Here is a 15,986-nt window from a genome sequence, read left to right as displayed (position 1 = left end):
TTTTCTTAATGTGCGTTGATCGTTTTTTTCTTTGCCTTGAGTGAGAGATGAAATAAGCATACATTAATAAAATAGTTATTAGACTCGTTTTCGTATTTTTATCAACAAATTCACTGAAGAATTGATTACTCAATCACTCTTCAAATTACCATAGCTAAATTATGTAATTGTAAAGATATTAAAAATGTACTTCTGCTTACTTGTGAGTTATAAATCAATAGTTTTATACCCACCTATCTCAATCATGTTAGTAGTTGATATTCGCGTCAGGACTACTAGCAGTTATGTCTCTTGTCAAACCATTAAACAATTATCATCGTAACATTCAATAAACCCCTTAATGTATTAAATTCACACATACTTTTTATGTTATTCATCAGTTCTGTAGAGTATTTTTTTCATTACTACTTGTCTTTATTGACGATATTTTTTTTAACTGACTTATTATCTATATTTTCATTTACTAAATTAGTATTATTTTCATTGTTTTATTGGACCATTAGATTACTGAAGCACGTTCAAGATCTGTTCTTTATAAAATGGAATTGCTTAAACCAGTTGAAGGATTTCCTCAAGTAAGATTACACTAAATAATAATTTATCTTTTGTAAATACTGCTTACGGAACTTCGATGTTGATCAGCAATATTGTTTATTTCATACAATAATCTATAATCTTTATCAGATGTAGTGCTCGGTGTGTTTTTCTATGTACTTAGGGTAAAGTAAAGCAATAGAAACTCTGAAGCTTAAATTTCGTGCTTAATTATACTCTTTGGAAAAGTGTAAATCTATATTGTTTCTGGAGATTATTTTCTTTCCACGCATACATAAATTAATGTATAGTTTGAGAGAATCGGTTTTTCATGATATCAATAACCACTCACTGAAAACAGTGCTATATATGATTAACAGTTCGTATTATTGGAAAAGTATTCCATGCTTTGTTCACTGAATACATATATAATGACCGGAAACGCAAAACGCATCCCTTAAACAATTAAATTCATTGACTTATCAAATGTCATACTGACTCTACTTAGTATTCTATATATTTATAATTAATATGCTTCATTCGGATGGTTCTATTATTTGTGAACAATGCTCTATAAATACCTGTCATCAATTATGTATGCCTTGTAGATTTTTGTAGTTGTAGTTGATAAGTGTAAAGTTATGAAAAGCACGTTACTGCACTGTGTGCGTTCATTTTAGCTCACAGGTGCATTATCTTGTTTGCAACACATTTGGTAGAAATTAGCAAAAGCCAAACAAATCTTTTATATTTCTGCCAGGATTTCATCAGCTACCAACTTGAATCTTCAAAGTAGGTGAAGTAGTTGAATGTATTCAACAAGTTTACTTCGTATTGCTAAACTAGGTAATAATCCAGACTGCTTTTTAAGTGAAATATTGCATCCGTAAGAAGAGATATGCTCCAAAATCATCTAAACGCTATCAATCATTGTCGGAAAAATTTTGCACTCGATCATTTTCACCTCAAAAAACTTTCATTTACGTCAGTCAGTGAAGGTCTTTTAGTAATAAACTGATTTCTAGAAGGTCATACAATCTGGTTTCTTAATCTTTTGATTTTAAAGTTTTATGCTTTATGTACTGGCCCACCACTACACAAACGAATAACTGAATGTGGATATATGAGTGGAGGCTTAGATTTAAATAAGCATTTTAGAATTTTATATAAAAGCATACGGACCATCACGTCACTTTACAATTATAGTGGGTAATGATAGGGATGTTTCAAATCATATTCTGTCATTAAATCTAGTGATTTTGCATTTCTAAGTGCAACTTTGAAGTAATCTTTTTGGTTTCCATATCACGTCATGAATTCATATTTAACCCGATTAAAACTAAAAAGAACTGTACTTTTAGTCCTGGAAGATTGCACCCATAACATTTCCAGCAGTTGAAAACCCAAAGTTTTACTTTAGCGACTGTAACATTAATTTATGCATTATTAAATTACTCTCATTCTCTTATTGTACTCATTGGGCTTCACTGCGTCACAATCGATTTCCTGTAAAAGCTTCTGGCGAATAAATTACCTGATAATTTTCTCCAAGCTGTTCAACAGAGATTTTGAATATTTGGTCGGTGAATCGAGGATAGTACTAAACAAATGAATAATCTTGTCAGATTTGGGGTTTGTAGAGATCGTAGTAATTTAATTCCTGGAGTTCTAGTGAGAAGCCGTGACCAGTGGAGTCCATTCATGTCTATTGTGAGGCAGTTACTCACTGAAGATAATGGTGGACGGTCGCGCAATATCATGGGTTTGTTGAAGTTAGACATTAACACTGTCGGATTACGGCCCAGTGGTCTAGAGGTTAGGCGTCCGCCCGCAGGTTCAAGTTTCACGTGCGGAGTCGTGGATGCTCATTGCTGATGTGTCATATACTAGGAAGAGACGGACACTCAATGCTCCCAGGTTTTCCATGGTGATCTAGCTTAAATTAACTCATTAATTCAACCATTAAGTAATCTTGTGTGACTTTTAATAATAGATCAACATTCTTGTGTCAGCCTTCAATTCTGTAATCTGTAAAGAAAAATTATTTATATCGTACTACATAATTAGTTATCCATGTAATCTCATCTCGAAACAAAAACATACATACCGTCAAATTCGTTGGGCGAATGTTTAATGATTATTCAAGTTTTTCTAGGTGAGAGTAAACCACCGTATCGTCTAACCTGTCATACATCATAGTTTTGTCATGAGTCATATGGATACTACTTAATTTAGTTTCAGTAGGTAAACGTTGGCATGAATGGGTTGATCGCATTTCAATTTACACTCAAATTCTCCACAGTTGAAATTTACTTTTCTTATGAACAAAAAACTAAAGTTGACAATCACATTATTTTACTGTAATTATTTTTCCATTTATCTCAATCAGTATTACAACTTCTTGTGTGTTCACTAAGCCGCTTAAATTTAATTACGTGTATTCACACAGCTTGTAAGCATTTTCCAGTTCCAACTCTTTGTAATAATACTTCCCACGCGCGCTCTAGATTCATCCCTTCGCTCTATGACATTCAATTTAGTTGAATGCAAATATGACGAAATATTTCCGTTCACTTATTCGATATCATTTACGAACGCTTATCAACGTAAGACGGCTGGGACGTGTGTTACGTATGTCCAGCCATTGCCTAATTAAACTAAAATCGTTCGTTAAGTAGGTTGAGAGACCGATCTACACCAAATCAACATCCGTAAACATTTCTAGAGTTTTCTTCATGCATTTTATTCATTTTAGAAAAACGATTATTTTAGACTTTTACTTCCTTAAATAATAAAATACCATTTACTTTACAATGACATAACATAGTTCTTATACGCAATACATTCATTGAACTGTTTTTCACTAAAAAATCTGGGATATTACAAAAACTTTCATCTAACCTAAAATTCGTATTCTAAAATTGAATACCTATTTTGTACACAGAATTTTCACCTTGATGTTGACCCATTTCGTACTCCTATTTCAATGTTTTACTGTCAGATTTAAGATATATATACAATACTTTATTATTTGAACTAACTCCCGTTTGATACATTGACTAGTTCATATTGAAATCTTGATTCGCAATGCATTTCTACGTGGTATCATTTTAAATTTTTATGAACTTTGAAATCTAGTGTAAAAAAACGTACATCATAATTAAAACAGAATCTCGATGCTTTATTTGTCAACAGTAGATTATATCATATGCACATTTAAAAGCTAAAATTATTAGTGACCTGAATGAGAGACTTTACTTTCCCTGGCCTACTGATAAATGGAAACTTGGACCTTGCTATTTTCAATTACTTCTCGAATGATCAACTTGAAATATACAATCTTAGTTCAATTTAGTAAGAGTGATTTGATGTACGCTAATGCAATCTATAAATAATTTTCTACCACAATAAAGTACGTCTAGAGTTTTTTGTTTAAAAATGGGGAAGGTTAAACCGTACAGGTAAATAATGTCTGGTTTTAATTTAGATTTTAGGTAGAACCTTTTTAGTCTAAACTGCACCTGTATCCGTCCTGCTACAGTTAAATAAACCCATATATATACGACTCTCCACCCACCATTGTAGAATATAGCTATATATTTAAATACATGTACATAAACATCTATCCACAGTAAACAGTCCGTTACCTATAGATTATAGGTATATACAGCATCTGTTGCGATTTCCCTACACGAGGGGTGAGAAAAAATGTACAGAACCCTAAAAATTTGTTGTCTTATAATGCAGATAGATTGAAAACTGTATTTGTTTTCAGTTGATAACTGAATATGGCAGGATATTGTAGCGTTCTCAACGCTAGAAGTCTTCACTTCTTCACATAAACAGATCTATGGTGCTGTAGTATAGCAAAACACAAGAGATTTGCAACATAATATTCACACTTTCTGTTTTTAGAATATAGATTGTGTTAATAATTTCAATGTCATTTATTCTATCGTTTCAAATAATATTGGTTAGCTCGAAATTGTTGATGGTAATGTGGAAATTTTCACACGTTCATACCCTGAATTTTGATTATCGGTCCACCATTCCTACTCGATTGCGTTGAGTTCTACAGCACAACTTTTTTACCTTTAAAAAAGTCAGCGAATGACTACACTTGTAACAGACCGCAGCTAATATCACTAGCTTTTCGTCAATCATGTCTACAGTATACATTATTACTAGGTCTTTTAGTGTGAGTTTATAGGTAGAATAAACCTAGGCCCACCTCATCGCAATTACGAAGGCCACTCTACTGTCCAGAATAACGTTGGCCATCGTAGCCTATGGCAGCGTTGCTACTATATACGTATTCATAGGAAACTGACATAGTACTTACTATTCATATTATCCGGAACCAAACTAATCGATTTATTGCCTTCAAAAATAGATATCTTATCGATGGACAAAAACTGAACTAGCTTTTGTGCTAACAGCTATGAAGAAATATGGTCAAGACTTCCCCACAATTGCCAGAACCGTTGGAACTAAATCAGAAAGTTTCATACGTGATTTCTACAATACATTTCACGACCGTTTCACATTGGACAGCATAATGAAGTAAGTTATGATTTAGTATTGCAAGTTGACAAACATTAAAGGAATAGCTGCAGCGGAAACTAGTTCCCCTCATTTGTTGACGTGAACGATAATTTATTTGATAAACTTTGTTTTGTAGTTTTAAACCTCATTCTTCTTGAAACACATCGAGTACCACTTAAGGTTGTAATGAACCAAGTTGATAGTGCTCGCACATACATCTGTTCGCTTCATATAGAAGGATCTGCGTTTTAGCTAAACTCTCATTACTAAATATAAGTATCACTGAATGAAATGTTTTTGCCTACAGGAATACACACCACGACCCTCCAATGTAGTTTATTTTCTAAACAAGGATGGATGTGTCTCATCAAGTCTAGCATAGTGATGCAGTCCTACTGGTTCCCTTTAGATTATTAGTGTATTCAGTCACAAATCATTCTATGTGTAGCGAACTCAGATTGTAGATTTCAAGAACGGTCGTATAGATAATTTATGATGCCGATTTGTATATTTCAGTACATAATGATATAGGTTTGTTTGGAATTGCCTTATTAATAAGAACTAAACTTTTTACTATATTCTGCTTTATTCAATTTCAGACCATGCGCAAAAGCAAATGACAAGCTCACTGAACCTCCAGCCATAGACCGGAAGCCCATATACCAAAAGCCGTTGGTTGTTTTCACACAAGATTTGACCAAAAACTTAACGGATGAAACACCAGCTATTTCTGTCGATGGAAAAAATGAACAAGATTCTGTACAAATACCTGAAGTACGAGACATTACACACCTCAATATGGAAACTGAGTCTGATGAACTAGACCGCTCAACATCCCAAGCACTTGGTAAACATGGGGAAAAAATAAATAACAGCGTACGGCTGTCATCTCGACGGCGTACAGCATCATCTAAATTTGTTGCCCCTGAGACCCTATCACACAATCACCTGAACGAATCACAACTAAGTTCCCCACCACAATCCGTCAGCAGAGGCAGAAGTAGAGGACGAGCTAAACGTTTAAGACGCAGCTAATCTTTATCGAACCTGGATATTTCTTTATGCAAATCCTTTTTTTTCATGACTTGCCGATTCGTTTTAACACTTGTAACCGCGTTTACTTGGAGGGTTGAAAGCAGCGAACTGTTTCTGTGGTGCCAACTCCGATATCTTATTTACAAATGTAGTCGACGTTTTCATTTTGTGAAATATACGGGTCTCATTATTAATTAAATGAGTATTTTGATGTAGCAATATCTAAATATATGTTATTAATAATCATGTTTTTACTTACACTGGATCAACACGTCATATTGAGATAGTAAACATTACTACTCGAAACTTGTAACGAGACTGTTTGATATATATGCGTATATCTAGATTTCCTATGAGATTTAAAGTACTATGCGCCCCTTTTTCTGCAAGATGCTTAACAACAGAACCGGTACCGTACAGCTCTGAATACTGGTACATAAGAATGGCCTACTTATGTGGTCTTAAATATTTAAACTTTTGATCTACGATCACTATATGCCTACTAACGTACAAAAATAATAGCCTTGAATATATACCAGTCCGTAAACTTTTATGATCCGAGGTTATTCCAGAGATCAAAAAACAGAAATGATCTACAATTGGGTGTCATTCACAGGAATATCCAGCAGGATATGTTGCACTTCTCGATAAAGTTTAAAAATAATGATGGATCGAGAAAATTGCTTACGTTAGAGATTCCACAGTTTTACTAAAGACTATCACGATTCACACTTATCACCCCTTTTAGTTTACTGCGACAGAATTCAACATGTGTATGGGCAGACGTAGAGTCAAAATGTAATAGCTGAACAATAACGCAAACACATGCGTACATAAGAAGCAGTATCTATTCAATAAGACCTAAAAAACACTGTCAGAATACTTTAAGCCAAATGTGGTTAAAATGCATTTACATTTGTATGGATTTTAACCTTTCCACAAAGAAGCGATAACGTACAATTTATGATAGAAATTTTTCATGTAGATATTGCTGCAACATGGTTCTTAATAATTATTGCTGTCGTACGTTAACCTGAAAAAATGTTCTTACAGCACGGAGTAGAAGATGAAGAAAGAGTCAATGCAGGCAGTTCACTTACACAGATTTGCAGGCGTAAAGTTGGGGAGTATTTATCAGTCATTATAATAAACTGAAGAATGTAGTGAAAACATCAAACCAAATAATATAAATCAGATAATGTGATGAAAATCCTTTTACAGTCATAGAACCGATAATGCTCAAGTTTACAAAATACGATGTTGCTGAAAAGACATAAAGAGAAGTTTCAACTTAGGATGAATTGTTGGACATGAAAATTTTGTTGTCATTCATTTAAGAAGTATAGTCAGTCACAATAATATAAAAGTGAGGAGAAAAATACTGTTCTAAACAATTATCATTGCAATTTTGAAATCGTCCGTTTACAGTACTGCAATAAACTATGAAGCCATAGTAGAAAACAACCAAGATCATTTGGTTTTACAAATTTGTGCAGGCAGCTGATTTTTGTCAAGATCAATACATTATTTAAGAAGATCAAATGTATAATGCTAGTTAAATTGTAATTAAGCAGACAATGTACTACAAGGAAAAATATACTGACAAAACAATAAATGCATTTAAAGCACGTATGACACAAAACAATCGAGGAATTCATTGACAAAATAAATAATTTCATTTAATGGAAATGATTACTGGTGTCCACGCGCCCAGGAGATACCGGGGTATCAAAAAATATAAAGATGTTTGGACAGATTCCTCTGTTTAGATCATATCTTTCAAATAATGGCTCCACGGAACATATACACTGATTGGCGGGCGAGACACATGATTCAAGGGCAGTCAACTTAAGGATAAGACACACATTCATATCTAAAAACTGTTCGTAAATTGACATGCAGTTATTGTATAGAACAAAATGGTAATAATAAGGGGTGCACAAACAGAAACCAGAACATTGTCACTCAACGGCAGCGGCTTTCGTCAAACAGGAGGGTAGTTGCACTTAACACGATTCACTTAGGACATTTGACTGAACGAATATTCTTGCTGGAACGCAGAAAAAGTGAATCACAATATCATAGTCAATTTGTGGGTAATAATTTAAAAAATTACAGACAGCTTCATTAAATTTTAACGCAATATAGAACCTGATTGTACACACGCTAAAACCCTAGGAAATGTGCTTAACCATACACTGAGCTTATATACATTAAGTGGCTGTCGCTTGAGCTAAAACATTACTTTTCTTGACCCTTAGAATATGAGGAATTTCTCGATGCATTTTTACTACGGTGATTTTAGAGATGCGTATAGTACTATTATTGTCATTACTATGTAATCTTGGGGTGTGAAAGTAAGGGAATATTGGTTTAATTCTCATATCTATGCTACCTAGGTGTATTTATCAATGAACCAAGGATGTTTCAGCTAATGCGTTAACTCTACATATTTACGTAGTAAATTTGAGGTTTTTCAAATGCCAACTAGTCTCGAAATGAGCATCCCGTTATTTTACGAACACATCTTATAAACATCTCTCCAGGATGAACTACAGTAAAAAAAACCATGAACAGTAATTAAGAGTTCTGTTGACTCCTACACCTTACATCCTAACTACCAGGATCCCAAGGCGGGAGAAATTCCAAACAGAAAACTGACTTGTTGACAGATTCGGAAATTTAGTGAAAAAATTTTTGAAGCTCCAGGTATACCAAGCCCTTCACAACTATTTATAATGCTCAAATGTAGTGATGAGTGGGTGGGGCTACTGTTTGCATCTACCTCTCTCGGTACAGAATTGTGTGCTTCGAGCAACATTTTAAATACGGAAGCTAGTGATACTACGTGATTGCCTAAATCAAACTAGGAGCGAGATTTAAACTTGGTGACTAAAGCTCGAAAGCTCAAACATTATAGCCATCGCTACACAAAGCTACTAAGACATAAGCGTGACCAAAAATGTACAACATAGCCAAATACTTGTAACACGACGTTAGACAGTAAGAAGCTCAATCTGATTCGATATATTTCATCACAACTGACTGCGTAATAAAAAAACTCAGTGCTGTGCAAAAAGACCAAACTTAGTCTGAATAGGGATGGTAACCATAGAAACTTACTGGAAACTGCACAGAACCCGGACCGCCAGCTGGACTAGGATTAGATCCACCGCAAACAGACTGCATGGACGACGGGGGACCCCCACCTGACCCTGAGTGCTGACCCCCAGAAGGAACGTACTGAGGAGGAGGCGGGGCTTGGCCTTGTGGTCCACCACCCATATGTTGTTGCAAAACACTTTGCTGCTGTGGCGGAGGCATCATCATAACAGAATCTCCTGGGAACCCACTGCTGCTTTGTCCTGGTCCGTTACCACCAGGACCGTTGCCGGAAGGGTAATCAGAGGGCATCAACGGGGGAGGACCTCCAGCTGGACTTACCATGTCACAACCCATTCCAGGACCACCATGTAATGGCGAGGCTTTGAGATCAGAACCGGGTGGGTAAGGGTTTGATGTGGAAGAAGGCATGCCACTTGAGTAGTCTGGGGGAGGAGGGGGCATCATTCCGCTGCTACGAGGAGGGCCCACAGAACCATTAAGTAATCCAGAGTCACTGCAGCCGGGACCTGTACCAAACATGCCGTTATCAGGAGTAGAGCCAGGTCCTCCACCACTAAAAACAAGATGTGGAGAAGGTCTTGCAGCATATTCTGGAGGGAGACAGGAATTTGAAGAAGGTGGTGTTTGTTGTTGTGGTGGTGGTTGACCACCCATATAATGTGGCGGTGTAGGATGATGTGGATGGCCTGATATTCCACCTCCAGACGGCTGGTGATCGTTAGACTGAAGTTGAAAAAAGTTATCATACAGAAAGTAGTAGGTGGACACTTGTGTATGTACAGTAATATAGTCAACGAAAGGCAAAAAGTATACCGTCCAGTAAAACAGTACTATTTTAACAGATGGTTTGGGCTTTATATGGTTCTTTGTATGGTTCAAACCTCTTATTTACGAGGGGTAAGCTATTGCTAAGCTAATTCATTATTTTACCCTTAATTGTATTTCGATAACTGGTTAAAAATGGTTAACTACGGTTCCCACTTAATAACAAATAAGATACGGACGGAGGGTATTGAGTTTTGGATCCTATAGAATTAGTAGGACCATGTACAAATAAGACCATCTTTTTGTGAAAGTGGGCTAAAGGAACTGAAGTGTTTTTGTCTAATAATGTTGATTACTGTTAAACTACCAAATTCTGTTATGTCCGATCTCCATTCCCATAAAAACGGAATCACTGCACATGAAGCCTGTGTCCATCCAAGCTATATATTGATGCATTAACTATTTGGTTGAACCAACTTTTACACTGACACAAAAAATAAATCTAAATTAATCTGGAAATAATTAACCTTAAGTTAGTATTTTAAACAGCACGTCCTGGGTAATAACCCCCTTATGTATTACATGGAAAAACTGCTAGGGGAATCATTACTTCATTTTATATGACCGTTAGCATTGTGAACTTCTTGATTCATTACATGAACTATGGACAGCTATACGAATGACTGACAAATAGGAACCACTAGAAATTGTACATTCAACACCCATACTTCACTAAATTAATATAATTACATAATCGCTCTAGTCTTTCGAAAACGGGATGTCACAATATTTTACCCTGAAAAAACAACTCAGGGCAGCATTTGGAACATTTAAAAATTTACCTGATTGTTTATGGGACTAGGAGCAGCAAGATGAGGAGCGTGTTGAGTTGGTGTACCAGGATGACCGGGACTAGGAACTATACCACTGCCTCCACACGAACCCGGACCGACACTTCCAGGTCCAGCTGACGATACTGAATTTGGCCCAGCCGATCCTGAACAAACTGGAGGGCCACCACCTTGTTGGGGAGGGCATGGAGGGCCACCTGCCTGTTGTGGAATAGATGGACCGATCCACCTAGGACGAGGGTGGCCTACAATGGCGCCAGGCGGGTGATGATGAGGCATCATAGGGTTACCGTGCATGGGATGTGAAGGACCCGAACCTGGTAGTAAATTTGCATGTGGAGGAATCATACTACCACCGACAGGAATACCTGGATATCCACCCGCACCAGGCTGATGAAATCGTACTGACGGATGATGAGGTGAAGGTCCTTGTAAACCAGGTCCTGGGTTTTGAAGACCACTGGCTGTCATTAACGGTGGTCCAGTTGGTCTTTGTCTCATTGATACCGGGTCGGGGCCAGGGGGTCCAAGGGGAGGAGGCATCCCCGGTCCTGCTCCGCCAGGACCACTGACACTGGGGGGGCCAGACATAACAGGGTGATTGGGCTGTCAAATCAGATAAGATCTAATTAAATCGACTTGAATGAAAGATAGATCCATTTCTAATAAAAATTGACATCAGAGCATGAGATGTTACGACAAAATGCACAAAAATGTCCCATAATACAAAGTATTCAAAAATTTTATTCAGAAAGAACATTTAACATAAAACTCTTGTAATAGTCCCTAAATTTAATTCGACTAAACACAACTTGGATATGAGTCAACCTAAATGTTAGGGATAGTGATACTACTCGGTTTCTTAAATCGGAGTACGTGGAGTTGGGCCTAAACTTGGAACTTAGTGGCTGGAAATTGGACGCCTTAACTCTTACGTTACTGTCCTACAAGATAATTATAAACTCGCATACAACCTACTCTTACGACATTAACGACAATCGATAAGGCATTCAGCTTTCAACCAATTAACTTCAGGTTTGAACCCAGTTCCAACCACTATATTTTGGGCAAACGGGTAGTGTTACTAGACTCCACACACTGACTCATACTCATATACCTGATAAGTTAATGTAAATGTAATCTAGAAGTCAGGGGGTGATTTTTTTGAAATTTTGGTTGTAGAGTACATTTGAAAAACATTTTTTTAGCCAACTACGAGGAAAATACTGAGTCGATCAAATGTATCTGAATAATGATTCTGTCAATCCATAGGGCTGTTCACACTTCAAATAGACAGGATAATAGCAAAAAATGTTTGTTACTATAGGCATATCCAAAACACTTGAATGAAATGTAGAAAAACGATTCGAACAAATACAGCTGAACATAGACAATTTAAATAACAACTTTGCCATACATTACCAAGTAGCGAATTATTGACCAGGGAGTTTCTAGTCATGTAATATAACTTTTTAGCACTGTTTCTCGATTAACAGAATCAAGTACCGACTTTACTTCAAATAAAGTGCTGTTATTTGAAATTCCCAATCGGCTAGTCGAATTATCTTTGTTGATAGTTCTTACACTGATGTTATTCGCATTTAAGGAGTACGGTTTAGGAGTAAAGCGCGGCTGTCGATATTTAGGGATGGAACAAGCAATTACAGCAGTTATGGTGTGAAACTAATGAAGGTTAACAATACCGATATATTTAAATCATAGCTTCTGACTAAATACACGAATCTGTACATGACCATTCAGATAGATGCTGTCGAAACGACTGATTACTTTTTTGCGCTAAACTACAACTATGGCTGTGTTCAATACATGTTTTAAACGTACAAGCACATAAATAACTTTTATGCTTTTCGTGTGAATGAGGAGAAAGAGAACCCGTTTCCTTATAGTGGCTTCAAACCATAGAAATTTAGTTAGTCTGGGTCGTACTGAGAATATGAGAGTTTGAGAGACGCGTATCCGAGCCAACAAGTGTTGGTCTAACATAAGTGGTGAATGTGGAATGCCGAAACTATATGGTTAAGTTTAACAAGACAAGATGCATGTATACGTAATATATGGCTTGACCAGCTGACAGCGAAACAATATGATTAATCACCCCTATCCTGCCTATATTGATGAATATACTAACTTGCTAGTGAACACTTAAAGATCTTGAATCAACGATAACCATCCACCTAGATGGAATGTAACAGATACAAAACTACGCCGAGGTACTGAAATAACAAAGAATACATTTACCCTAAGAATTAGATGTTTGTAACATTTCGGATATCACAAAAACACCAGTTTACTAAGAGGCAGGGATTTAACGATATTTCGTCTTTTTAAAACACTGAGGGTATGACTGACATTCCCGACCAAGCGGTTTACTTCCAGTCTAAATATAATCAGAATGACACTAACAAAATTCTCACTAGGTACCGACATGAGCCTTTAATGATCTTTACGGTCATTTAGTGTATAGTATAAAAACCAGTGACGCGCAGAATACCTGGGACAAACTAGGAGAAAATTACTGTGGGAAAATTACTTATCCAGTAACAAAAACTTCGTGATAACGTTATCAGCGACGGCGCCGACTGGCAAGGGTAAAACCAAAATAGGAACACACAAAAAACAATAGATAAATGGTCGAACTTACATGTGGTAAGCCATTTGGGTAACCCGAATTCACAAAACCCTATGGTTTTAGAGTTAGGTCATAAAAGTGCTTACATAGTCGTGGAATGCTTTGGCTTCACTTGAGTGCTCATGTGTATCACGTCTTTCAGGAGCCGCACTGTACAGATCCCAAAATACACTAACCAAGGTAAGGAAAAAGCACCAAACTCACCTCCACCATGAGTGTAAGAATCCAGGTGGCTCACCGACGCTTATCGATTTGTCCCACCGAATCTTAAGCAACTGCATTACTTATGAAGACATTACCTCTTGCAGGAAAGAATTTGCTGTCTTTTGTGCCCCAATATGCACAAGATATTCGTAAACATATACCGCCAACCTACAGCAATAAACTGAATTTGTTAACTAACTTCTCTTTAGACTGAGCATCAGAAGGGATCCCAACCGACTTGTTCTTGCCATACATTATTGTCAATTTAATCACAGATTGATAAACAACATTTTTTATTGATAAAGAACAAAGTCTTAAAGTATAACATAAATCCACCTAGAACAGTTTGCAAACGAAATTTGACTCCCAATGGTTGAACGAACGATATAAACAAAATCGAAAGTACGAAAATTCCACCGAAACTTAAGAGCCAAATAAAAAGGAAGAAAATTGTAATTAAGATTTTAAGATAATACAAAATCTTACATTACAGTATAAATTCCATGTTAAGCTTTTGGCCATATCGTGTACGGTAGTACTTTCAATGTTCCACTGACCATGCAAGGCAGTTCCTGTCGTAACAAAATTTTACTAACGTTGCCTTTAGATAAATAGTATTTCTTCTTTAGACCGGACTGTGTTCAAAAAATTTTCATTCATCTTTTCGTTTTTCAGTGAATCAAATTAACGTATTCAGTATGAAAGAAGTCTGTAGCTGTGAATTAATACGCAAAATAAATAGTTCTCTGGGTCTTCGATATTGATGCGGACTTCCGTAGTTTTACTGGACGCATCTAGCTGAAAGGTCTTGGTCACGCACCCCAACCAGGTCACAAGTGGGGAAGCTGTGCTACGCATACTTTGCAACTGCTAGTCAGCTTTGACCAAACGCTTCCTGATGTATCGACAGGTTTCCAACTACATCTTCGAATCCCTTCACTTCCGAATTTCGATCTGACTGGATCGATATAATTCGATTATAAAGGTGTTACGTGTCAAGTTGTCAAACTTCGAATACCTGTGTCATCTTTAGGTCATAGAATATTTATTCAAGGTTAAATGTTTATCGTTGTTCCTCAGTAGACAGTTGTTCGGTATCCAGTTCATTTGTTCGTTCAGCCTCAATAACCGTGATCAATCAGCAATGTTATGAACTCTATATAATTGCTTGACCAACTCAGTTGTTATATCTCATAGGTTCAAACTTCTAAATAATGGAAGAGTAAGTGACACTCGTACCTTGTTGCATGATCTGTTAGTTATTTACGGATCACTTGAGAACTAACAACCTTACTTATTTTTGCTTTTCCGTACTTCACAACTTCATAGAGTTGCTTAGACTAATCATGACAATGTTTTCCTGATGTCATTAACTCTATTCGTTAGGCATCCATATCTCTGCCGTATATGGTCATGATAATCGGCTTAAAGTGTCGCAAGAGGTGAACACCCGAAAAGCATAGAAAAAATTTGTTAAACCAATAAATATCTCACACTCAGTTAAGTAGTGATTATATTAAAGCCTAATAGGACATTTTGCTGTCGTTATGATTAATGGCACCAGCACAATTGCATCAGTCACACTGTCTGTTCGTTTTGTCATTCTGAGTCAAAATACATTCGTTCTTCTCCGTACTTGGTTCATAGCTTATCAATCATGAGTAGGTTTAACTGCAGTCCTTGAAATAACGATTGAAACTTGCTTAACTCCCAAACAAGCCGCAACATTTTACCATACAAAAATTTGCTATCCTTATCGGTGACATAGAAAAACTTCGACAAAATGACGAGCAATAACTTACAAGAAATTAGTGCATAATCATCATGTGCACTAGTTTCATGAGCATAGCACTTTTTCATTACAATGTTGTAGTCAATCTAACGCTTTCTTTGGTATAACTTGACATTTAAATTTATTATAAAACAACAAAATCTGATACTTCACAAAAAATAACATGACCTTCTTAGAACATAACAGGTATTAATGTTAATAGGTTCCCTCAGTGGTGTTTAAACACTTGTTTCTCCTATAGTTTTGTGTATCTGTATGTTTGTAGCTTTTGAAATTAGCAAACATGTCTGTATGTGTTCATGTTTGTATTGTTTGTTCGAATCTTCCCATTGATGTTGAGGACTGAAATTGATCAGTCTCGTATCGGCATATTTACATCCCGTGCGGATCGCCTTGATACTGCCTTAAGTCCCAAGCATTGTAAGTAAAGATGGATGGGAGTTAACAATGGAATCCAGGATGCGCATTTCGCACTTTTTGGACC

General features: G+C 36.4%; 2 protein-coding genes across 3 annotated transcripts; one reads left to right on the top strand and one right to left on the bottom strand.

The window, feature by feature from the left end:
* Positions 1 to 366: 366 nt before the first annotated feature.
* Smp_172970 (hypothetical protein) lies at positions 367 to 6,359 on the top strand (the record flags this gene model as incomplete). Its single annotated transcript, XM_018795429.1, has 3 exons — positions 367 to 516; positions 4,928 to 5,097; positions 5,679 to 6,359. 3 exons carry the CDS (start codon positions 367 to 369, stop codon positions 6,112 to 6,114), a joined length of 756 nt encoding a protein of 251 aa, XP_018649743.1. The 3' UTR covers positions 6,115 to 6,359.
* A 586-nt stretch (positions 6,360 to 6,945) lies between these two features.
* Positions 6,946 to 14,073, bottom strand: Smp_092880.1 (hypothetical protein; the record flags this gene model as incomplete). Of its 2 annotated transcripts, XM_018795427.1 has the most annotated exons (8): positions 13,910 to 14,073; positions 13,806 to 13,878; positions 13,711 to 13,772; positions 13,593 to 13,677; positions 13,519 to 13,557; positions 10,848 to 11,462; positions 9,238 to 9,963; positions 8,135 to 8,164 (listed from the first exon to the last, which is right to left on the bottom strand). In XM_018795427.1, exons 1-8 carry the CDS (start codon positions 13,963 to 13,965, stop codon positions 8,135 to 8,137), a joined length of 1,686 nt encoding a protein of 561 aa, XP_018649741.1. In that variant the 5' UTR covers positions 13,966 to 14,073. The 2 variants fall into 2 exon arrangements, with proteins under 2 accessions (XP_018649742.1, XP_018649741.1); XM_018795428.1 differs by lacking the exons at positions 13,806 to 13,878; positions 13,910 to 14,073 and having other exon boundaries at positions 6,946 to 8,164; positions 13,711 to 13,801.
* Positions 14,074 to 15,986: the final 1,913 nt, after the last annotated feature.

Source organism: Schistosoma mansoni, chromosome 2 (genome assembly GCF_000237925.1).
Source record: "Schistosoma mansoni strain Puerto Rico chromosome 2, complete genome".
In the NCBI taxonomy this organism is placed as follows: domain Eukaryota; kingdom Metazoa; phylum Platyhelminthes; class Trematoda; order Strigeidida; family Schistosomatidae; genus Schistosoma; species Schistosoma mansoni.
This window is presented reverse-complemented; position numbering and strand designations above follow the sequence as displayed.